This window comes from Eubalaena glacialis, chromosome 14, assembly GCF_028564815.1.
Source record: "Eubalaena glacialis isolate mEubGla1 chromosome 14, mEubGla1.1.hap2.+ XY, whole genome shotgun sequence".
NCBI lineage: Eukaryota > Metazoa > Chordata > Mammalia > Artiodactyla > Balaenidae > Eubalaena > Eubalaena glacialis.
Genome location: NC_083729.1, coordinates 83,468,720 through 83,492,191, shown reverse-complemented (window position 1 = coordinate 83,492,191; position 23,472 = coordinate 83,468,720). Strand labels below are relative to the sequence as shown.

The 23,472-nt window shown below is 47.8% G+C and overlaps 1 protein-coding gene across 1 annotated transcript in view; it reads left to right on the top strand.

The window, feature by feature from the left end:
* The window catches only part of ACOXL (acyl-CoA oxidase like), a 340,428-nt gene that overhangs the window by 249,933 nt on the left and 67,023 nt on the right, over nucleotides 1-23,472 (top strand). Inside the window, 1 exon segment of the mRNA XM_061210908.1 lies at nucleotides 8,351-8,438. Coding sequence (XP_061066891.1) covers nucleotides 8,351-8,438 — 88 coding nt within the window.

Sequence of the window (23,472 nt, the reverse complement as noted above, 5' to 3'; positions counted from 1 at the left end):
AAAACAAATTCAAAGGACATAGCAAATGGATTTGGGGCTGAGTACCAAGGGAGGAATGCTTTAAATGCTGCCAAAACAGGAGCCTAGGGGCTCCAATCAAGATGGCAGAGTAGACGGATGTGGAACTCACCTCTGCCCACAAATACATCAAAAATACATCTGCAAATGGAACAATTCTCACAGAACACCTACTGAACACTAGCAGGAGACCTCAAACATCTGAAAGGACAAGAAAGATCTCCACATGGCTGGGTAGGATTGGTTAATAAAAGACATGAACTAATTAAGAAAAAAAAAAGACGGAAGCCCGAAGAATGCAGAAGGCAGACGCTGTGAGTCCACGGCTAAAGCTGGGCCCCTGCTCGTGCTGTCTTTCCCCTCTGCCCTCTTGTTGTGTGTTGAATTGTGTACCCCCCCACTCCAAAAGGTATGTTCAGTCCTAACCCCCAGTATCTATAAAAGGGACCTTATTTGGAAATATGGTCTTTGCAGACATAACCAAGTTAAAATGAGGTCGTAGTGAAGTAGGGTAGGCCTTATTCCAATATGACTGGTGTCCTTACAGGAAAAGGAGAGACCTAGAGACACACCCAGAGGAGAATGGTTTGTGAAGATGGAGGCAGATATTAGATATTCAAGTCATTTGTCCACAAGCCAAGGAATGCAAAGGTTGCTGGCAACCACCAGAAGCTAGGAGAGGCAAGGAAGGATTCTCCCCTAGAGCTTTTGGGGGGAGCATGGCCCTGCCCATACCTAGATTTTGGACTTCCAGCCTCTCGAACTGTCAGAGAATAAGTGTCTGTTGTTTTAAGTCATCAAGATGGTGGTGATTTGTCACAGCACCTCTAGGGAACTAATACAACTCCTTAGTGTGGCTTTTAACTGTTCTTACACCCACAAGATGGCTGAGTTCCAAGCAGGAAACTAGAAAAAGGACAAAGAGAAGAAGGCACATGCCAGCTCAGGCTCTCTTTTATCAGAAAAACAGTTTTCACAGAAGCACCACCCAGTAAACCTCTGCCTACTTTCATTGGCCGTGGGGGTCCCATGTCTAACCCTGGTTGCAAAGGAATCTGGGGAGGTGAGCATTTAAAGAATGTCAGCTTTTTACTTTATGTATATATAAATATAATTATAAATATATATATTGTAAAATAATATATATAATTTTTATATATTAAAATTCACCAATTTCAAGTGTTTTATCAATGAGCTTTGACGAATGCATATGGTCCTATAATCACCACCACAATAGAACATTTCCATCACCTGAAAAACATTTCTTTGTGCCCCTTTTCGTCTCATCCCTCCCCCTGACTCTGACTCCTGGAAAACATTGATTTTTCTTTTGCTGTAGGTTTGCCTTTTTTATAATATAATATAAATGGAATAGCATAGTGCATAGTCTCTTATATCTGGCTTCTGTCACTTAACAAAATGCTTTTGAGATCCATCCAAGTCGTTGGGTGTTCCTTTTTAATGTGGGGTACTGTTCCTTGGTACAGATGCACTACAATTTGTTTATCCATTAACCAGTTGGTGGATATGTGGATTGATTCCAGTTTTGCTAGTATGAACAAAGCTTCTATGAACATTCTCATGCAAGTCTTTGTATGGACATATGTTTTTATTTATCTTTTGTAAATATCTAGGAGTGGAATGGCTGGATTCATAGTAGGTATATGTTTAACTCTATAAGAAACTGCCAAGCTGCCTTCCAAAGTGGCTGAACCACTTGCATTCCCAACAGCAATAACTTTTAGTTGCCCTGCGTCCTCAGTATTTAACATTGCCTGTCTTACTCATTTTAGCCATTCTAGTGGGTGTAGAGTGGTATTTCATTGTGGTCTTGATTTGCATTTCTCAAATCTTTTTCATGTGTTTATTTGCCATTCATTTGTATTGTTTGGTGAAGTCTGTTCAAATTTCTTGCCTGTTTGTTTAACTGGATTTTGTTTTCTTACTATTGAATTGTAAGTTGTCTTTATAAATTCTGTATGGAAGCCCTTTATTATATATGTGATTCACAAATATTTTCTCTTAATCCATTACCCATGTTTTCATTTTCTTAACAGTGTCAGAAAGAGCAGAATTTTAATTTTGGTGAAATTCAACCTTTTTGTGTCATGTATCACGAAATCTTCGGCTAACCCAATGTCACTAGAATTTTCTCACATAGTTTCTTCCAGAAGTTTTGTAGATTTATCTCTTACATTTAGGTTCATGATCCACTTGGAGTTAACTTTTGTATATGGTGTGAAGTAAGGGTGAGATTCATTTGTTTGTTTGTTTTTGCATGTGGCTATTCAGTTGTCCTAGCACCATTTGGTGAAAAGACTGTTTTTTCCCCATTCAATTACCTTGGTGACTTTGCTGAAAATCAGTTGACCATGCATGTGTGGCTGTATTTCTGGACTCTCTACTTTTTTCCATTCATCTACATTTCATTCTTATCCCAATACCATACTGTTGTGTTTACTGTCGCATTATAGTAAGTGTTGAAATCAGTTAGTGAATCGTCCACCTTTTTTTTTTTCCTCAAAATTGTTTTAACTATTCTAAGTCCTCTGTATTTCCATATGTTTTACAATCAGCTTCTCAATTTCTACAAAAATATCTGCTGGGATTTTGATTGGCATTGTGTTGAATCTGTAGATCAAGGTGAGAAGAAATGATGTCTTAGCAATATGGAGTTCTCTGATCCGCAAGCACTGTATATCTCTCCCTTTATTTAGGTGCTCCTTTTAAATTTCCTTCTTCAACATTGTTTTCTGTTTTCATGTACAGATATTGCAAGTACTTTGTAAAAGGTGTCCGTAAGTATTTCATATGTTTGATGTTACTGCAACAGCATTGAAATTTCAAGTTCCCATTGTTCATTTCTAGAATACAGAAATACAATTGACTTTTGTATATCAGGGTCTTGTATCTTGTGATTTTGCTTAATTGGCTTATTAGTCCTGGTAGCTTTATTATACATTCCTTAGGATTTTCTACATAAAACATCACGTCTTTTTGTATGAAGACTGTCTTACTTACTCATTTCCAAATTCTAGGCCTTTAATTTCTTTTTCTTGCTTTATTGCTGTGGCCGGGACCTCCAGTACAATGTTGAATAGAAGTGGAGATAATGGACAGCCTCATCTTCTTCCTGATCTTAGGGGGAAAGCACTCAGTCTTTGACTATTAAATATGACGTTAGCTGAGGCTTTTTTGTAGATCCTCTGTAGGGAGGTAAGTGTTTTTAACTGGGTATATTGCTACCCAAAGCTATTTGGGGTGTTTCTAGGAAAGAAAAAGGGGGAATGGATATGGGCATCCACCAAAGATGAGGCAACAAGGGTTTCTTTATGAGTTCAGCTCTGTCTTAGCTGTATGATGACTTATTAGGAAACAAGCATTTATTTCCCTTAGAGGCTTTAAGTGTGGGGTGTGGTTCACATCAAACCTGACCAGGTGTGACAATACATCTTTATAAACTGTGTATTTGGGAAGGACAGGTGTTGGCCAGGGAACTAACTCCCCATGAGTCCATTGGGAGGCAGTGTACCCTGTGATTAGGAACGTGGGCTCAGAAAGCTGGGTACCCAGTCCAAACCCAGCTTTGCAGCCTTGGGCAAGTTCCTCAACCTTTCTGTGTCACAGTTTTCCACCTGCAAAATGAAGGTAATAAAAGATACCAATAATGCTTACCTGCAGGGCTTCTGAAAGCTAAATGAGCAAATGCAATTAAAGGGCTTAAAACAGTGCCTGTTACCTGGTGCATTTTAAGAAGGGTTTGTTTTGCATAAGGCTAATTTACACACAAGTTTTCAGGAGCAGCTCTACCACTTGAAGTAAACAACCACCATGTCATTTTTAAAATCCTTTCTCCTGAAACCTCATGTTAAGATTTTGTAACGTTGGAGGGCTAGATATTTGATTTCTGTTGTTTTACAATGTTTTTGTGCAATAAGTAAATTTAAACTTTCTGTGCATTGCAAAGGCAATTGTCAGCGGGGTTACAGTTGCTGACAGTGACACTCTGTAGTTAGCGCTGGGTCTACAGTTGGAGGCTGAACCAGAGTTTGATCTTCTGGTCTGCTCGCTTTGACCACTTGATCATGGGATGGAGTGTGCCCCACACACCTCTCAAAGGCCACCCTGCCTAGGCATGTGGACCACTGTGCAGCCCTCAGTTGGCTTCAGCCTATTACTTCCTGCCAATCAACTAACTCAAGGGACCAGAGGCTTCTCAGTCGGTTGCTTTCCTGGGCATCTGCCCTCGTAAAGCTGCCTTCCTATCGACACATTCCAAGTCCTGGGTGCTGTTTTTCAGTGGGGGGTGAGTCGTGCCAGGCTTTCTATCTGGGAAGTGGCCCATGCCAGGGGCCACTTGCCAGCAAGGATGAGGTTACACTGAGCCTTCTCGAGTGGGTCCTGCAGCAGCACAGTGATGTTGACATGTAAGGAAAAGCACCCAGGAGCTGGCTGGCAGGCCTTCAAGGGTCCTTTCCCCTTAACTTGAACTTGCTTTTTACTTCTGCCTCATCCTGTTGGAGGGATTAAGCCACAGCCAGTTTTGCAAAAGTCCCTCCGCAAGCTTTTCCCATGTGATGACCCTTCTTCAAGCAGGGTTCCATGTGGTCCGGCCAGTTTTCTGTCCCTGCTTTTCTCTTGATCAGTCCCGTGAAAACTTACTTTACACGTTGACTTTTTAAAAAATATGAAAGTGTCCGCAATTCTACCTGGACACATCCACATTATAGTTGATCCTTCCTCTCTCCTTCCCATGCAGTGGTGGAGAGCAGCTGATCCATGTTTAGGAGAGCCTGTCCACTGGGCTTCAGCATGGATTTCCTGGCATTTTCCTCTGCAGTGTGATGGGAGAGTTTCAGGACCATGAGTGTGTCTGGCCAGCTGTTGTCCTCGCCTCTGCCAGCGATGTTCTGTGGGCTGTTCCTTTGAGAATCGCCTATCTCCACTGTGTCTTTTCAGTTGTAATTGTGACAAAAATGCAGGGAGCAAGACAGACATTATCCTCTCCCTCCACTGTCATGAGATGCCCCAGTTTTAGATGGGGACCCCGAGACGCATGTGACATGGTCCTCTGAGCTGTGCCTGCCGCCCCAGGTAATCATGCTAAATTATACATGGGTAGAGGCTTTCTGTGCTGCCAGTTTTTCCACTGGAGCACAAAGCTCTCTGTTACAGGAGGATTTTTACAAAGGAGTCCGTCCTCCAGGCCCTGAAAGAACTGGGGAGCTGGGGAAGGCAGGTGACCTTCCAACCAGAGGACTCGGGGTATGAGTTGGAAGCAAATGGGAAGCAGATACAGAGAGTCTAACTTTCTACTTGAGTGTTATTTCTTTGAGCAGAGAGAATTGCTGAAAGTTTAAATACCAAGCCGTTCAGTTTGCTTCGAGGGGGAGGGTGCTGTCCCCCACCCTAGGCAGGGAGGCCTTTGAGAGGTGTATGGGGCACATTCCATCCCATGATCAAGTGGTCAAAGCGAGCAGACCAGAAGATCAAGCTCTGGTTCAGCCTCCAAGTGTAGACTCAGTGCTAACTGCAGAGTGTCACTGCCCTTCTCCATGCGGGAAAACAAAGGCAAGAAGAAACAAAAAAAAGAGTGCCAGATTTCACACTCTGCTCTGGTCAGATAAGAATCTGCCTTCCCGAAATGACTGTAACTGCCAGCTTTGTGATTCGGCACCTTTTTCTCTTTTCTGTGTATTTTCTTCATTCTTATTTGATTCCAGCTATATTTCTTCACTTCCCTCTGATTAAAAAACAAAATAAAGCAAACAACTTGCTTCATTAGAGTCACTGAAAGACCATCTTACACAGAATAGGGCTGAAAAAAGCTACTCGTTAGATGAATAAATGACATAAATGTCCTGTGAGTCTAATTTCCATCTTGAGGCTCATTCCTCACACATGTCAAATACGGCCACTACCAAATGCCAATGCTGCAGATGTGACAGGCGTTCAAGAAACTATTTGATGAGAATTTGTAAGATCTACTCTCTTAGCAACTTTAAAATATACAAGCAGTTATATTATTAACTATAGTCCCTGTGCTTTCATCACAAGAAAAAAGAATGTTTGTAACTATGGTGAACGGATGTGAACTAGACTTATGGTGGTGATCATTTCACAATATACACAAATATTGAATCATTATGTTGTACACCTGAAACTAACATATTGCTATTGTCAGTTATATCTAAATTAAAAAAAAATTTTTTTTAATGGCTCAGAAGTGAAATAATTTGTCCAAACCACAAAGGTGGATAGCAATGGGGCTATAGTTTCAATTTTTATCTCTCAAGCCCCAAAGTCCATAGTCTTTAAATTACAAGATTCCTCTAAGAATTTGTACATACATTTCTATAATGAAAATCAAAAGGAATGTTGTTATGGACTGAACGACTGTGTTCCCCCCCCCCCCCCCGCAAATTCATGTGTTGAAGCCCTCATTCCCAATGTGATGGCATTTGGAGATAGGGCCTTTGAGAGGTCATTAGGTTAGATTAGGTCATGAGGGTGGGAACTTCATGATGGGATGAGTTTCCTTATAAAAAGAGAAAGAGACCACTCTCTCTCTGCCATGTGAAAATAGAAAAAAGGCAGCCTTCTGCCAGCCAGGAAGAGTCTCACCAGAACCTGACCGTGCTGGCACCCTGATATTGGACTTCCAGCCTCCAGAACTGTCAGGAAATGAATTTCAAGCAAAAGCTTTCAAGCAGAATTTTAAGAAAAAAGAAAAAGAAAAGAAGACAATAGAAGAGAAAAAAGAAAAGAAAGAATTTGAAAACATGTGGCAGTACCTGAGTACAATGGGGGGAGGGGGAAGGGAAGGTGGGTCGGTTTTGTTGAAGATTAGATTTAACCCAATCCAAAAATGGGCAGAAGACCTAAATAGACATTTCTCCAAAGAAGATATACAGATTGCCAACAAACACATGAAAGAATGCTCAACATCATTAATCATTAGAGAAATGCAAATCAAAACTACAATGTGATATCATCTCACACCAGTCAGAATAGCCATCATCAAAAAATCTACAAACAATAAATGCTGGAGAGGGTGTGGAGAAAAGGGGACCCTCATACGCTGTTGGTGGGAATGTAAATTGATACAGCCACTATGGAGAACAGTATGGAGGTTCCTTAAAAAACTAAAAATAGAACTACCATACGATCCAGCAATCCCACTACTGGGCATATACCCTGAGAAAACCATAATTCAAAAAGAGTCATGCACCACAATGTTCATTGCAGCTCTATTTACAATAGCCAGGACATGGAAGCAACCGAAGTGTCCATCGACAGATGAATGGATAAAGAAGATGTGGCACATATATACAATGGAATATTACTCAGCCATAAAAAGGAACGAAATTGGGTCATTTGTAGAGAAGTGGATGGACCTAGAGTCTGTCATACAGAGTGAAGTAAGTCAGAAAGAGAAAAACAAATACTGTATGCTAACACATATATATGGAATCAAAAAAAAAAAAAAAAGGTCATGAAGAACCTAGGGGCAAGACGGGAGTAAACACGCAGACCTACTAGAAAATGGACTTGAGGACATGGGGAGGGGGAAGGGTAAGCTGGGACAAAGTGAGAGAGTGGTAGTGTATATATGGACATATAGACACTACCAAATGTAAAACAGATAGCTAGTGGGAAGCAGTCGCATAGCACAGGGAGATCAGTTCTGTGTTTTGTGGCCATCTAGAAGGGTGGGATAGGGAGGGTGGGAGGGAGGGAGACGCAAGAGGGAAGAGATATGGGGATATATGTATATGTATAACTGATTCACTTTGTTTTAAAGCAGAAACTAACACAACATGGTAAAGCAATTATACTCCAATAAAAACGTTAAAAAAAAGAAAAAAGAATTTGAAAACATGTGGCAGTACCTGAGTACAATGGGGGGAGGGGGGAGGGAAGGTAGGTCGGTTTTGTTGCAGATTAGATTTAAGCAGTTCGTTCTGGTATTTAGAGTTCTCCAGGCCTGGAGTGACCTGATTAAAAACCGTCTCACGTTCTGTGTCCCTCGCCTTCAAATTGTTTCTTCGATGCCTGTCAGAGCTCAAGAACTGGCAACTGGTGGTGGCCATGCTTGGTATGTGTGAGGAATTAATAGAAACACATAAACTGGACTCACAGTATGTTTATGGCATTTCTCCATCTAACGAATAGCTTTTGGGGGTGACAGAGGCTAGCCTAGGTCTTGCGTGCAACATACCCCCGCTTACTGGTTGTACTGAAATGTGCATTATCTGCCATCTGCCTTGCTAGGAAGTTCAATTCTCTCAGAATATCATCAGCAGTTATTTTTCTTCTGTCGATTTGGCAGGTGACGACCGAGAAGGAGGACTTTTTCAGTGCCTGGAACTCGTGTCTTCACCACGTCACCTGCCTGGCTCTGGCACACATTCACAGAGGTCAGTGGGCTCTTGTCAAATATTCGGGATTGAGTGACTTCTGGGTTATCTGGGACTCCGACTCTGCAGAGAAAGGACAGTCCCCACTCTGGTCTGAGCCCTTGTGTTGAATTTAGGGTCCCCAGATAACTCCCAACGTGCTAGGAACACTGACCAAATGACACCCACGAAACCTAATGTTAAACTCGCCAGGAGCCAGCTGGCTAAATGTTGGTCCGTCAGCAGTGGCCCTCTGCCCAATGGTGACTGTCATTCCCAAATAAACAAACGGGACGGGGGTGGGTAAAGTGAGGGTGTTTTAATGGGATCACTGCCTGAAGAAGTTCAAGTACCGAAACTACTCAAACCTAACCCCCCAAATTAGCAAGGACTAGTACCACCTTTTAAAGCTATGGGTTCTCAACCAGAGGGGATCGCGCCCTCCAGGGGACGTTTGGTGACAGAGACATTTTTGGTTGTTGCCTCTGAGCAGGGGTTGCTAGTGAGTAGGGGCCGGGGACACCACACCAGACGGCACCCTCCCCCTCGAAGCAAAGAGCAATCCAGTCCAAAGCGTCAGCGTGCTGAGGGTGAGGAAGTGTGAATGTTCATTTTGCCCTCAAAACGCCAAAATCACGTAAAGTAAGATGAAACATTGAAAACAGAGTGAGATCGGTGAAGATATGGCAAATTATTCTTGAAATTATTGTTTAACCTCAAGAGCCATTTGTTTATTCATCCCTATGCCCTTCTCCATGGGGGAAAAGTGTGCTAAGAGGAAGGCGCTCTCTGCGTTGTTTGCTGTGTGGAGTTTTCCATCACACCAGGGGCACTGCTGGCTCCCCGAAGGCAGGACTAGGTTTTGGTCACCACCTCAGCTCCGGGGCCAAGCTGCCGGTCCTAGCGCATCCCTGGGCGCTGTCTCAGGGCTGGAGTTCCTTGATGGGCTCTGCTAAGAGCCAAGACATCAGTCCAGGAGAGCCTGCCTCCTGCGCAGCCCCCAGCTGGGCGCCCTCCCTCAGTAACCAGGCAGTTCAGGAGGAGCAAAGTGCCACATTATTCGTGGCTGTGGGAGTGCCCAGGACCCTCGCTCAGAGCCGACAAGAGCTGGATTGGAGTGAGTAGTTTCGGTATAGACGGAGCCAGGCCTCTCCCCTCCCTCTGAGTGCGGTCCAGTGCTTGGGACCCTGGTGAGCCTCGTGGCATAGGGCTCAAGAGCAAGGACGGGAACGAGGATGCTCAGGTGAGTGTGCACGTGCTCAGGTGAACTTTCCAGGAGCACAGGCTCTTCACGGGGTCCGGGAGGCCGCCAGGAGCGCCACCCCCAGGGCCAGCCTTTAAACACAGTGACCACACCCTGTGATAACGATGGCCTCGCCGACACCCCAGACTCTGATTTCTACCTTCTGCTTCCTGGGGCAGAGGAAGGAGGAGGAAGGAGAGGGTCCGAGAAGGTAAAGGAAAGGGCAAAACGTTCCCTCCCCTGTGGGTCAGTAAGGTACAGGATTGGGTTCCCTGGTGTGCAGATTCAGGAGGTTTAATCTGCCTGTACACCCACCGTATATGAGGCTCCGGGGAATTGACGCTCCTTAATCAAACTCAAAAGGGACAGATACAGAAACCAGAATGCCAGTTCATCCATCACAACCCCAAACCCAACTGCTGAGTCCCCGTGCGTGCTCCATCCTCTCTGTGGGGGCATCTCCACGTGGGATTCAGTTATCATCAGAAGGTGCCGAGGCTGGACCATCTGGACAGCTCTTCGAGGCGAGGGAGCGGGATCTGAGCTCCACGCTGACCTGCCTGCCGCGGATTCCGGAACCCATGGGGGCTTGCTTCCTGGACTGTCTTGGTGCTCTCAGCACCTACCTCACCCCTAGGAAATTTAGGTAAACCACCCCTCTTCTGTCAGTGGGTTATTTTTCCAGATTTGTTGGTCAGGCTGAAACTTATCCGGGATATGAAGTAATGCTCAAGACACCCTTATGGAAGGCGAGTATGCCCCAGGCCTTCTCCTCCACTTTGTGTACCTTTATGGCTCAGTTCTCCAGGGTGCTGTGGCCCCAGCACCTGGGCTCCTCCCTCTGGGATCCCGTGTACTCACCAGATCTTGCCCTTCCTGGGACACAAGGATGAACCCTGTGGACTCCAGGTCTCACCTTCATTTACAAAATGTAGATAATGTGATATTTACCTCAGGGGGGCCATTGAGAAGATACTTGAATGCCCTTACCTTAGCACATGACCCACGGTTAGTGTTCAGTAAAACTTTTTTTATTACTGTTAATTACTAATCTACAAAAACCTTAGTTCCCATAACCAAAGTGGAACATTTAGATCCTTTTTCTTAAGAGGAAGAAACAGAGAAAGATTAAACGGGTTAGGTTCCAATGTATGAAGTCTTAACACCAGGAAGAAATGTCAAGGATTTGATGTTGCCGCAGCACCGAAGAAATCCAGATTGATTCTGAATCTTTTATTGGTTAATAACCATGGTAAGCAAGAGTGATGATTTTTAGGAAATTGGCCTCCAGTTCCATGACAGATGAAGAGGATTTGGCCGTAGAAAGTCACAGAAGAAAAATCATAAGAATAACAAGAAAAATAATAGGACTCAATGACAGCATCTAGAAATCCTAGGAATGTTTTGAAATAGAGAAATCCATCCATAATGAGGAGGTCTGTAAGGATACAGAATGGGTTCTAATGGTAGGAATGCCCTGAACACACTACCCAGGAAGAATTTAGTCAGCCTGTCATTACGTTCAAATAGCACGCACCACCAGCACCACCCCCCGCCCCTGCCCCGGGAAGAGGTCTCCAGGGGCCGGGAGAGGAGGTAGAAGGAGCCCATCTGTCTTCGTTGACTGGACCCAGATGTTGCCTTTGGAGACTTTTGAAGGAATCACACAAAGCGGGAAGGGAAGGATCAGGCTGCGAAAGCACAGACCTGAGCGTCACCCCAGATGAAAATGAACTCCACATCTAGCCATTTTTATAAGGAACAAACGGAAAAAAAGCCTTCTGGCATCAGTTTCCATTTGTCACCTGAAGACTCAGGAAAACCATGTTGGAAATAAAAATATTAAGCAGTCTCTAGTGGTTTCTAAAGTGGGATGTAACCATTACGATGATAAATGATTACTTTTCTCTGATACACATTTTTATCTTGCCCTAGAAATAGCAGTGCTGAAGCATGGTACTGTCTGAACCCCTAAGGGTGTACCAATTCCTAACCCAAAAAAGAGACACTAAGCACTTTTATTAAATAAATTACATCCGGCATTCTCCAGCCCTATGCAGAATTATCTCTTCGTTTTCTTTCTCAAAGCTTGTGAGTAGCTCTCATTATGCTTCAAGAAGTCACTTTTCTGGTTCTTAATAAAGTGACTAAGAGTTTAGAATGTTTGCATTAAGCGCAGGTTGTAACTATAATTAGAATATATAAGTAGTGTGGATTTCTGCCTATCGGAGGATTAATTTTAGACTCGTCTCAAGGATGTATTTGCTTCCAAACAAGACGTCCTTTGTTAATAAAAATGTGATCACATGCATTATTAAAGCGTTATTTCTGCATTTTATCCGTGAGTCCTTTTTCCAGTATTCATGGGATCAGCGTTTTCCTCCCCATTGTTAATGTGGCTATTCTTTATGCAAATTACATTCACCTTGATTTAGCTTTAGCTTTGGCGTTCATCTTTCAGGAAATTACGGGAATACACTTATCACCTCCTTGAATGCACATTGCTTTATATGCAAGCGCAGAAAAATAAAATGCCACAACTTCATCCCAAAGTCCAGTGTGAGTTTAGGAACTTGTCATCCCCTTACACTTAACTACAGAAGTCCCTCCAAACCCTGAGTCCTCCCAGCTTGAAGGGCAAACATGACCTTTGGGGTGGAACTAAAAGTCAAAAGTCAGCACATCTCGTTCTTTGGATAACGGTTTCTGCCATATTCTGCTGTGACCGCTGGAGATGGAGGTCTGGCAGGTGGGGGAGCAGGGTGAGTACCACAGGTGCTCCCTTGGCTGTGACAGCCTGTGTGCCTTCCTCTCCCATCAGCATCCTCTGCTGGGCCCAGGAGTTTTAGAGCAGTCCCAGCGAGCCCTGAGGGCTCCCTCTGATGGAGGGAGGAGCTGGGGTACCCCTGCCCTGCTGCTGACCTTCCTCTTTGTCTGGCATTCATTAAATATGTGGGTGGTGGAAGCAGGCGAGGGGATCTGGAGAGCCAAGGGTGGGCAGGTACAATTTGCTGCTAGATCCCAACAGACCAGCATCTTGGAGGCTCCGACAATGGAGAAGAGAAGGACCGTTTCTGGCCTCATTTTCTCTGTCCTTCTCACATGGGGGGGACACGTCTCAGACCCATTGTTCCTGAGAGCAAAGAGGGCAACTGGGAGTTGATGGGTCCACGTCAGGGGGTGCGGTGGCCGGGAGAGGCCCCCGTGGATGTCCTGCACACTCTTTGGGACTCTGGGTCCCTAATGCCAGAGTCTGGGACAATAGAGAGGCTCCCTCTGGGAACCCAGGAGGTGGCAACACGTGGGGAGAAGAGAACATGAGAACCGGCACAATATCAGGAGGGAGAGAGGAAGAGAGTGGAGGCGCCCGGATGGAGACTGTTTGGAGTAGGAGCAGGGGGTACTCTGCTCACATACATGATGGCTCTTAAAAAGAAGAATTTGTTTAGCTGGACCTGAGCATTGAAGCCCGGAAACCCTGCACAAAGCGTGCAACTTCGCCACATCGGATTTAAATTTTGTGCCTCATCAAATAGACACAGGAAGAGAGAAAGTTCCAAAATGCCGACGCCCAACTTTGGACCACATTCTGAGCCTTCCCCGTCCTGGGAGAGCAGGTGTGAGGGAGCGTGGCTCCCGGGCTCCAGTGAGCGGAGGAAGATCTCTTCTGCGACATCACGCAGGCCGCTCCCTTCATCATAACGCGGGGTTTCCTTCCCTGAAGCCCCAGGCCACGTAGGTGCACTTGAGGTCTGTGTCAGCCAGACCCGAAGACCCCAAGTACTGCCTTCTCAAGAAGTGCTGTCACACGACCCTCGCCAGAGCCCCCGGGGACCCTGCTCACCCCAGCACCCGGGAGTGTGTCACCTGGGAGGTCCCGAGAGAGCTCTGATAACTCACTCTTCTTTGCTGGAGGTGACAATTTCTGAGATAGTTTTATGACAGATGACCTTGAAGATTCTGTCGCACTCGGAAGAGGGAGACGAGGAAAAAGCCAGGTCAGACTCTTGGAGGATATTTGTTTTGCGGAGGCCCGTGAGGGACAGAATTTAGCCGCAGTACTTGGACCCAGACCCTAATAAATGTCACTTACCTTCCGGGCCCCGGGATATTGGCTGACTGGACTGATGGCCTCCGTCTCCGCCTATTCGGTGCTTCCTCTGAGCCAGGGTCGTGCTGAGTGCCTGGACCCTGTCACTTCTTCAGTCTCCACCACAACCTCACACAGCCCTTGAGGAAACTCAGCTCAGGAGTGAACAGTCACCTCGGATCACACCGATCTAAGTTGTGGAGCCGGGACTCCGCCCCGGGGCTGGCTGACCCCAAGGCTTTTTAGCATCAGATTTTGAGAAAAGCCCTCCCACCCTCAACTCCCCAAGGACTTTCCTTCCTGCAGATGAATGCCGAAGAATGGGCATTCTAGTGTTCTTGAACTTTCGGGGCCGGGGGGGGGGGGTTCTTTGTATTTTATTGAACACGTACTTACCTGGGTTAAAGTTGGCCTGTGCTGCTTTTCGCTCTTCTCAACCGCCTTTGTCTCTGAATCATGCTTCTTATTTTTTCTATCTCACAGGCTTTGTGTGAGATCAATGAGCACTCATTAATCCCCCACCAGGGCAATGAGGGAGGGACCACCATCTACCCAGTTTCCTTCTGAGGAAGCTGAGGCACAAAGAGGCTACATAAGTTGCCCAGGGCCACACAGCGGAAGGGGGATTTGAATCCAGCAGACTGCTGCCATCTGCCCACTTGGTGGGGCTCATAAGTGCTTGTTGGACCTGAATCTGGTAGCTGAGCATTGCTAAAGAGGCAAGAAAAATAAACCGTCCCTGCCTTTTAAAAAAAAAAAAGGGGTTTTTTTTTTTTTTTGCTCCTTTGTACACTGTGTGATGGAAAAATGTACCTTATATGATGAATTGCAAAGACCTGAGCTATGGTCCACACTGACTTTCCAGCTCCTGGTACCTAAGTATTTTCAAAATAAGGCTCATCAGTGTTCAAGTTGGCAGGTGAAATTAACCCAAAAGGTGAAAAAGCAAAAATTTGCACTGCATAACTCTCTATATTGTGAGATTTCTGCTAGGAATATGATTAAGAATAAGACCTTCTAAACTGTGAATGAAAAATAGAAGCATAGGAAATCTTGTTATATCATAGCAATTCTAGGTATGATTTTCTATGTTAAAAAAATGATCCCATATCCCATATTCTAAAGTTGAACATATTTGCAGTAAACATAAACTTACATTTAGGTTTTAAAGGACAACATGTTCTAATCTCACAAAACATTTGGCAAATAACCTTTGAGTTCACATGAGCCACCCACACAAAACCCAAAATGAGCTACAGAGAAAACATAGAAAAAGCAACTGTCTGTTGACAACCAGATTTTCTTTCAGTTCTTTGAGTTTTCTGTCTATAAATAATCTGTATGTTTCAAATGTGACCATTTTCTTTCAAGGTGTCTCCTGGCATGTTCTCACTTAAGTGTGCTTGAAAAACAAGAATTCACTGTGCAAATCATGGAAACGATTGAGTTTCTGGAGGGGAGAGCTTCAAAATACATGCTTTTTAGAGACCCAAAGTGTCAAAATGAAGCATTAAGATGATGTGTTCCTTCTTCAGTGCATCTTTATCTTTTATGAAATCTGGAGTTTGATAAATCACCAGAGACAAAAACATCATTTTTAACCTAGATCCCAAATGTCAGGTGGAAAAATAGTGCTGTGTCTCCTCTTCATGAATTTACCTTTCTCTTTGTTTATGAATTATGGGAATTTGTTTGCAGAGGAAACATAATGCTCTATTAACTTGAACGTGATGGCTTTTACTCAGAAACGTGAGAACTGAAAAGAAAAAAAAGAGCATTCAATCCTTTGAGATATAATCGTTAAACAAGTTTTGATATATGCTGAAAGTGGCATAAAATGTTAGATGGGGAAAGGATCACCAGATAACTAAAAGTGAGGGTTTCATCAGTATTTCATCAGTATTTCATCTCCCCTAACTGACTCAGGACCCCTGATGTGGTCCATCAAAGTGCATGTTGAATCCTCAATGGGGAAATTTTATGTAACATCAGTGTAAATAAAGATGGATGAAGCTATCTATGGGGATTTTTTTTCCTAAAAATTACTCAGAAATTCTCTCTTAATTGGCAGCCTAGAAAATAAAATACGTTCCTACAGATTTCTGTGATTATAGGTGAAAATGATTCTGTGTCCAAGAGGGCAGCCAAAAGGACTTATAGTCCAGATGGCAGGACACAGGTTGTCCTTTAAAACCTAAATGTAAGTTTATGTTTATTGCAAATATGTTCAACTTTAGAATATGGGATATGGGATCATTTTTTTAATATAGAAAATCATACCTAGAATTGCTCAAGGAGCTGGGATGAGAGTTACCCCAGACCTGGTGCACTGGGAGAACATGGGAGAGACGTCGGCCAGTGTGTGGGGTTCACGTGGCTCCCCACAAAGTCCCAGGTGAGGCGATCAGTGTTTGAGACCTTGATATTTTTAGATATACTTTTAAAAAAAAATTTATTTACTTTTGGCTGCACTGGGTCTTCGTTGCTGCACGTGGGCTTTCTCTACTTGTGGCGAGCGCGGGCTACTCTTGGTTGCGGTGCGCGGGCTTCTCATTGCGGTGACTTCTCTTGTTGCAAAGCACGGGCTCTAGGCGCGCGGGCTTCAGTAGTTGTAGCACTTGGGCTCAGTAGTTGTGGCGCACGGGCTTAGTTGCTCCTCGGCATGTGGAATCTTCCCAGACCAGGGCTCGAACCCGTGTCCCCTGCATTGGCAGGTGGATTGTTAACCACTGCGCCACCAGGGAAGCCCCGAGACCTTGATTTTTGATGGATGGGCAAGATTTACCTTTAGAATGTAGGTGGCAAGCGCATCGCAAGCAGAAGGAAGAGCAAAATGGGAGGCATGAAATGCACGGCTGACTTGGGAAAGCGCTTGTGGTGTGGTGCGTCCAGGATGCAGGGCAAACGTAGAGGGTGGGAGTCGGGGTCCCGCAGGGCCCATGTGGGCCACGTGCAGGAGCTTTCACTGTCCACCTCCACAGTCAGTGGGGGTCTGGGAGAGATTCAGAGCAGGGGGAGGCATGGCCTGCTTGGGGCTTTAGGGAGACGCCTCTATCTGTGGTGTGGAGGGGAATCGTGACCAGGGAGGCTGGGCGAGGCTGTCCAGGAAGAAGCTGGGAGGAAACGAACTCAGAAGTGATGGCGGTAGGACTGGGGCCGAGGGTGGGGTTCCGGAGATGTTACAGGGAAGGAATCTACGGGACCTTGAGAGTGATCGGACGTGAAGGGTGAGGTAGGAGGGAACGCGGAGGCTGACGAGGGAGGGGTTGGCTCTGGCACCGGGAGACCGGATGGGATGAGATTTCACTTGGACGTGGGGCACGAGCGGGGCCTGGAGCACGTAAGTGAGACGCTGAGACAGGGGAAGGGCAGAGAGGCCTGGGAGCCACAGAGACACCCCGGTCCTGAGCAGAAGCATGATGTTAAACTGAGAGGAGCCTCCCTCACAATGGAACATCGGAGTGGATGCCAGGCCCTGGGCGATGGCTCACGGCCGTCCTGTCATGACCCTCCTGGGGTCCACAGCTCTTGGTTTTCCAAACTCCGTCAACTCCTGTTCTCTTGGTGGATCAGTGACAGGGAGGGGCGTGACCTCCAGCTGAGCGTCACTGTCAGAGTTGCCTTTCCCGGCAGTTGCGAGGGATCTGCAGGTGGTTGGGACACTCCCACGGGGAAGGCTGTCTGCCAGGGAGAAGATAGGGCGATATGGCCACCACCGATGGCTGCCTCTCGCTCTGCCTGCTGGTCTGGACCAGACCCCAGGAAGCATTCCTTGGTCAAGGTGAGACAGGGACCACATCGAATAAGCGAGAGGACACCCCATGCACCTGAGGGCGGGCAGCTTCCCGCATACGGGAAGACTGTGGGTTCCAGAGACAGGAGTCCAGCTGAGCTAGGCCCTCATGGCTTCCCAAGTGAATGGCCACGCTTGCTCTGGGCTGAAAGGACTCTTCCCAGAGAATCCATGATCAGTGAGCTCCCTCTCGGGTCAGACTTCAAGCCTGACCCGAGCCAAAGACCACAGATGGATCTCCTTTGCAACCAGCTTCATGGGAAAGAACCCAGGGAAGGAAGATCGAATGGGCGTGTGATGCTGCAGGCATGGGGAGAGGGATACAGCCTCCCTCCTGAGGCCCAGACACTGCAGGCAGGGCTCAGCCCCTCACACGGCTGCCCCCTCCTCACAGGAACTGCCCACATCTAGAACTTGGCCGCCGTTTATCCGCGTCTCGTTCCCACAGCTCAGACTAGGTCCAGGCTTCCCAGCCGTCAGTGAGACCCTGTCACTGTTCCCATCGCAGGGCCTGGCCACACTGGCCTTCTACCTGCCTCTAGCAGTGCAGGCTCTGCTGGCCCACGCCCTCCCCCTGTGTGGGCAGAGTTCTTACAGATTTCAAAGGAGTGGAGAGAAGTGTAGTTTATTTGCTTACAAAGTTGGCAGTGCCTCCTACTTGTAGACTTTGGGCTAGGAGTAGGAGAGGGAATAAGATGTGAACACCGTACCCTCATGCAAGTGGACGCTGCCAAGCCTGGGAGGGGTAGCAGTAGTTGGCAGATGTTACAGGACTCCAAGGTGGCTTCACAGAGGGTCCCTCGGTGCTGGGTCTTGAAGTGTGAATAGGATCCCAAAGCTGGAAGTGTGGCAGTGCATTCCAGGAGGAGGCTACGGCGTGGGCAAAGATGAAGGTGATAAAGTGAAAGCCTTGTCCAGGGGATGCCAATGCCCCTTTTCCACCAGAAGGGCGGCTTCTGGGGTAGAGGCCAGGAAGAGTGTTGAGACGACGAGCCTGGAAGAGTGCGCTGGGGAGGGCTGGGTGCGCTGAGTGCTGCACTGCAGAGCTTGGCCTTTGCCAGGTAGACAGTAGGACGCCAGTGGAGGGCTGAGCTGGAGAGGGACCCTCTGACCCAGGCTCCCTTGAGGGGAATTTTCCTGGCCCAGGGGCTGCATTGGAGACAGTGGCCCAGGGTGGGGATGGGTGGGGAGCGGAGCCCAAAACCAGTGAGTGTGGCCAGCAAGCGAGAGGACAGATCTGCAGTGAGATGGTGGCAGTAGGGGTTGAAGGGAGGGTTTGCACTGGAGGAGCAGAGGGCCCCGCCCCCATCCTTTGGAAGTGCTGAGGTCCCAGGACTCAGGCAGAAAGTGCACTGAGACTTAGTTACAAGGAACTGGAGCCTGTCTGTCTGGGGAAGAGGCACCTCGGAGCTCCTGTCATGCTCGTGGTCACAGAGGAGGGGAGTGTGGTATATGACCCGCGTGCCCTGCCTGCTCTCTGAAACGGATCCCGTGAGCTGAGGGAGGAATAGGCAAGTGCTGCAGGGCCAGCAACAAGGACAGAGCAGGTGGCGGGGGGGGGGGTGGGAGTGCGGAGGGAGAGGGGAGCCAGGACCCTTGCCTGGCACAGAGGCTCCCAAGGGTCGGCTCCACGCCCTTTCAGCCCATCTCAATGGGCAGGAGGCCGGAACTGCTACACCTCTTGGCTGCCAAGAAGTTAAAAGCCCCCGTTCCCCCTCTGTGCTGATTCTGAACACAGAGCTGGAGTTCCTTCTGCAAAGACGCAGCCCTCTCTCTCTCTTTCAATATTTCCCTGTTATGTTGTGAAGAAGAGGTGGGAGGGGGACTTCAGAAGCCTGGAGTGACAGATAGTTCTGCAAAGGGTGTCGCGAGCATGGCTGTCACTCGCAGGTGAGAGGGGACCGCTGAGGGACAGACACTGCAGTCTTCCACCTTGTGCATGGGCATCAGGGGAGCCTGGCCCTTGGGGCTCCCAGGGAGAGGCAGGCCCAAGCCAGCCAGGTGGGACGCTCGCCTCCGGGGCCAGGGAGGACCCTGCTGCTGGGCGCAGCGCCACGCCCTGGCGTGCCCAGCTCACACTCCTCCAGGTAGGACCTTCTGTTTAGGGGCAGGTGTCAGCCTCCCCATTTCTACTGCCCCAACATGGAGGCTAGCTTCCTCATCTTCACTGTAGGTACGTGAGGTGAAAGCCACATTTTCCTGCCATTCTGGAGACTCAGCTGGGACTGAGTTTCCTCTTTCCAGGGATGGACGGGGGGCCTGGCTTTGAAGAGGCTTGGGTGAGCCTGTATTTTCGCACCGGGTCCTTATTCTGTAGCCTGAGCCTGCACCACTGTGTGTGGGACCCACAGTGAGGGTACCAGACAAGATTACAAAGCAGTGAAGAAAATATACTCTGTCCTTCCGCCATGGCACATGTAGCTTTATTCATCCAGAAGGCCAGGTGGGAATCTAGAATTCTCAGACTCCTGGAAGTTTTGTGAACTCTGCAGCCTGGGGAAAAGCAGCCCCCTTTCCCCACCTCCCTCTTTCCCATCCACAGCTGCATTCCACACTGTACATCCTCCAGCCTAGACACCCAAGGTCTGTCTACTCCCCTCCCAACAGCTTCCGCTTGGCCACCCCATGGGTCCAGGGTGCACACACCAGGAGGAGAGCATTCCCAGCAGAGAAGCTCAAGCTACTTGGGCTGGAGAAGTGGGATGCGGGCTCCAGGCGGGCGCTGCCCCATTACCCCGTGGGGAAGGCTGTGGACAGAGGAATGCCAGAGCAGGGCTCTCTAAAGCTTGACAACTGGGGCAGGACCCCTGGTCCCCAGAGCCCTGTCATAGGGATTGAGAGAAAAGCTGAAAGAATATTCTGAGACAGGATTCCTGAGAAATACAACCCCTTCTGTAACATGTCCAGGCCAGCTGTGCCTGCGAACTTAACGACTGTGCCCAGTCTCACCAGCCATGTTTCAAAAAGGACAATGGCGTTGTGCATTTGGTTCATCTTACCTTCCCCCATTATTTGTATCAACACGTCATCATGATAGCATCCTAGGCACAAGCATTTCTTTGAGTTTTAGGGTATGCCCCGTGTTGCAAAATCCTGTCTGCCTTTCAGAAACGGCTGCAGGGGTTTGGCTGTTGTACATAATTTATCCACCAGCTCGTCGAAGGGGAGGCCTATGTATTTCATGTCTATAATTTTTTTCTCCCAAACTACCACTTTTTTTGGTTTTGTTTCTTACTTCAATCAGGTCATTTTTTTCTATGCATCCCTCTCACCTCCCTCCCCAACCTCAAAGCTAACAACCTCAAAGCTAACAAGTATGTTACCTAAAAATCTATTGTTCTCCCTCTATTGTCAGGCTGATCGTTTTGTCACACAGGGTGGAAAGGCTGAACCAAGGAGGGCTTGACTGTACTCAGACAGGCGGGAGCCTCTGCAGCCCCTACGGAAGTAAATGGCACTGGGACACTAAGAGCAGTTACAACAATTGAAACGTGGAACCAAGAAGATGATTCCCTCCCGAGTCTCTTAAGGAAGAGCGCGCCCCAGTGCGACCCGTGTTCTGTGGGCGCTGGTCTGGCTGCAGCATCCTTTCTTTTCTCATTAGGCAGGCAGCTCCTTGAATCAGTGACAAAGGGAGAGGAAAGTAGATCCCGCAACTGCTTTCATTTTGAGGGTTATTTTCCTATTTAGAAGTTGAGGCGGGAGGAGGGAGAGGAGAGTGGAGTGTCACCCGTGCGATGCTGCTCCCCTGGGGTTGTCACTGGGCCCCAGACCTGGGCCCCAAGAGCTGCGGGCCACATTTCTGCCCTTCCTTCCTCTTTCAGGACTTGGTAGAAATCAGAGCAGGGGGAGGTGGGGGAGAAACCCGCTTTGGGCACGAGAGCATCTGTCACCCTGACTCTGAGGCGAGGGGAAACAGCCAAGGAATCGGTGAGCCCTGCTTCTGTTTGACCTGCAGTTGTCAAGGTTGGCTTTTACCGTTTGTGTCAAAGGAGTGAGAGGTGATCGATTCATGAAACGCAGCGGGCCAGTTAAGGGGAGGCTCCACCCGTGGGGTCCTGTGTTCCCACAAGTGCACTCCAGTCCGGTTCCAAAAACTGGGTCATGACTTGAGGCCTGTTGGGCAGGACGGGCATAGAACAAACAGGCGAAGACCCAGGCTGTCTTCCGGAGCCCGGAGCTTCCCTCCTGAGATACGGCAGCGTGTGCACCTAAAAACCAAAACAAGACTCAAAAAGAAGAACCCAGCGTGTAACATGTCACGCCAATGCATCAAACGGGAATAAATCAGTGTGATGGGGAAAAATTAGACAAAACTCCTTAGAGGTGCAGAGAATTGGGTGCCGCGCCCCCCCCCCCCCGCCCCCGGCACTGGGCACTGACATCCAGCCTCTGCATTAGTCCTCACACCAACACCAGGAGGCCGGCACCCTCTCCACATGTGGCTGGTGAGGAAACTGAGGCTCAGTCAGTGTGTGACTCATCTGTCCTCCGAGGAGGCTGGTGGCGGCAGCACCGTTGAGGATGTCAGGTCAGGTCCATCTGACTCCAAGCCTGTGCAGCTGACCCCTCCATCCACTGGGCCTGGCAGAGGGTGGTCTCTGAGCAGACTGGGAGGAGAGAGGGAGAGGGTCACGTGGGCCGAGGACCAAGCCGTGGTTTGAGGATGGTGAGGAGCCTTTGGAGAGGACGTCTTGTCCAGGGCAGAGGGACTAAGATGGTGGAGGAGAGGAGAAGCCAGAGGGCAGTGCCAGCCTTCCTACGGTGGCAGGAGAGGAGGGCTGGGCCTCAGGGTTGGGCAGCAAGTTAGAAGGGTTCTGCAGGCGTCAGAGCGGCAGCTGTGCCATGGGGAAGGGGTGCCTTTGACGGGCAAGGAGAGTCCGCAGGCGTGGCGACAGGAGGGGAAATCAGATATTTGGGCCTGGAGGCTGGTGGATGACAGTCCCTCCCACGGAAATGGGAAAATTCAGGAAAGGGATGCCTAGGCGTGGAGCTCAACTGGTTTGGCTTAGATGTATCAATACAGAATTTCAGGGAGCAGCTGCTCGCCTGGGTGCCATGTCTTGTGAACAAGTAAAGGTGTCACAGTGGAGTCCAGCACACAGGCAGCTGGACGCATGGCTGCGGGGCCACCCCAGGGAGGGGAGAGGGGATGGTGAGAACCTAGTAGCCCTCCGAGGAGGCCGAAAGTGTTTAGATGTCCACGGCCTGTGCTGAGGAAGATGCCACGTCACAGCAGAAACCTCTACCAAACAAAATAGCCACCTTCTAAAAGATTATCTAAAGAACACCGAGTACGGATATTTTTTTTGGCGGGGGGGGGGGTGTTATTTTTTATTCTTTACAGTAGCTCCTTGTTGGTTATCTATTTTATTTATTTATTTATTTTTTTAAATTTTTTTTTTTTTAATTTATTTATTTATGGCTGTGTTGGGTCTTCGTTTCTGTGCGAGGGCTTTCTCTAGTTGCGGCAAGCGGGAGCCACTCTTCATCGCGGTGCGCGGGCCTCTCATTATCGCGGCCTCTCTTGTTGCGGAGCACAGGCTCCAGACACGCAGGCTCAGTAATTGTGGCTCACGGGCCTAGTTGCTCCGCGGCATGTGGGATCTTCCCAGACCAGGGCTCGAACCCGCGCTCCCTGCACTGGCAGGCAGACTCCCAACCACTGCGCCACCAGGGAAGCCCTGGTTATCTATTTTAAATATAGCAGTGTGTACATGTCAATCCCAAACTCCCAATCTATCCTTCCCCCGCCACCTTTCCCCCAGTAACCATAAGTTCATTCTCTTAAGTCTGTGAGTCTACTTCTGTTTTGTAAATAAGTTCATTTGTATCATTTTTGTTAAGATTCTGCATATAAGCGATATCATATGATATTTCTCTTTCTGTGTCTGACTTACTTCACTTAGTATGATAATCTCCAGGTCCA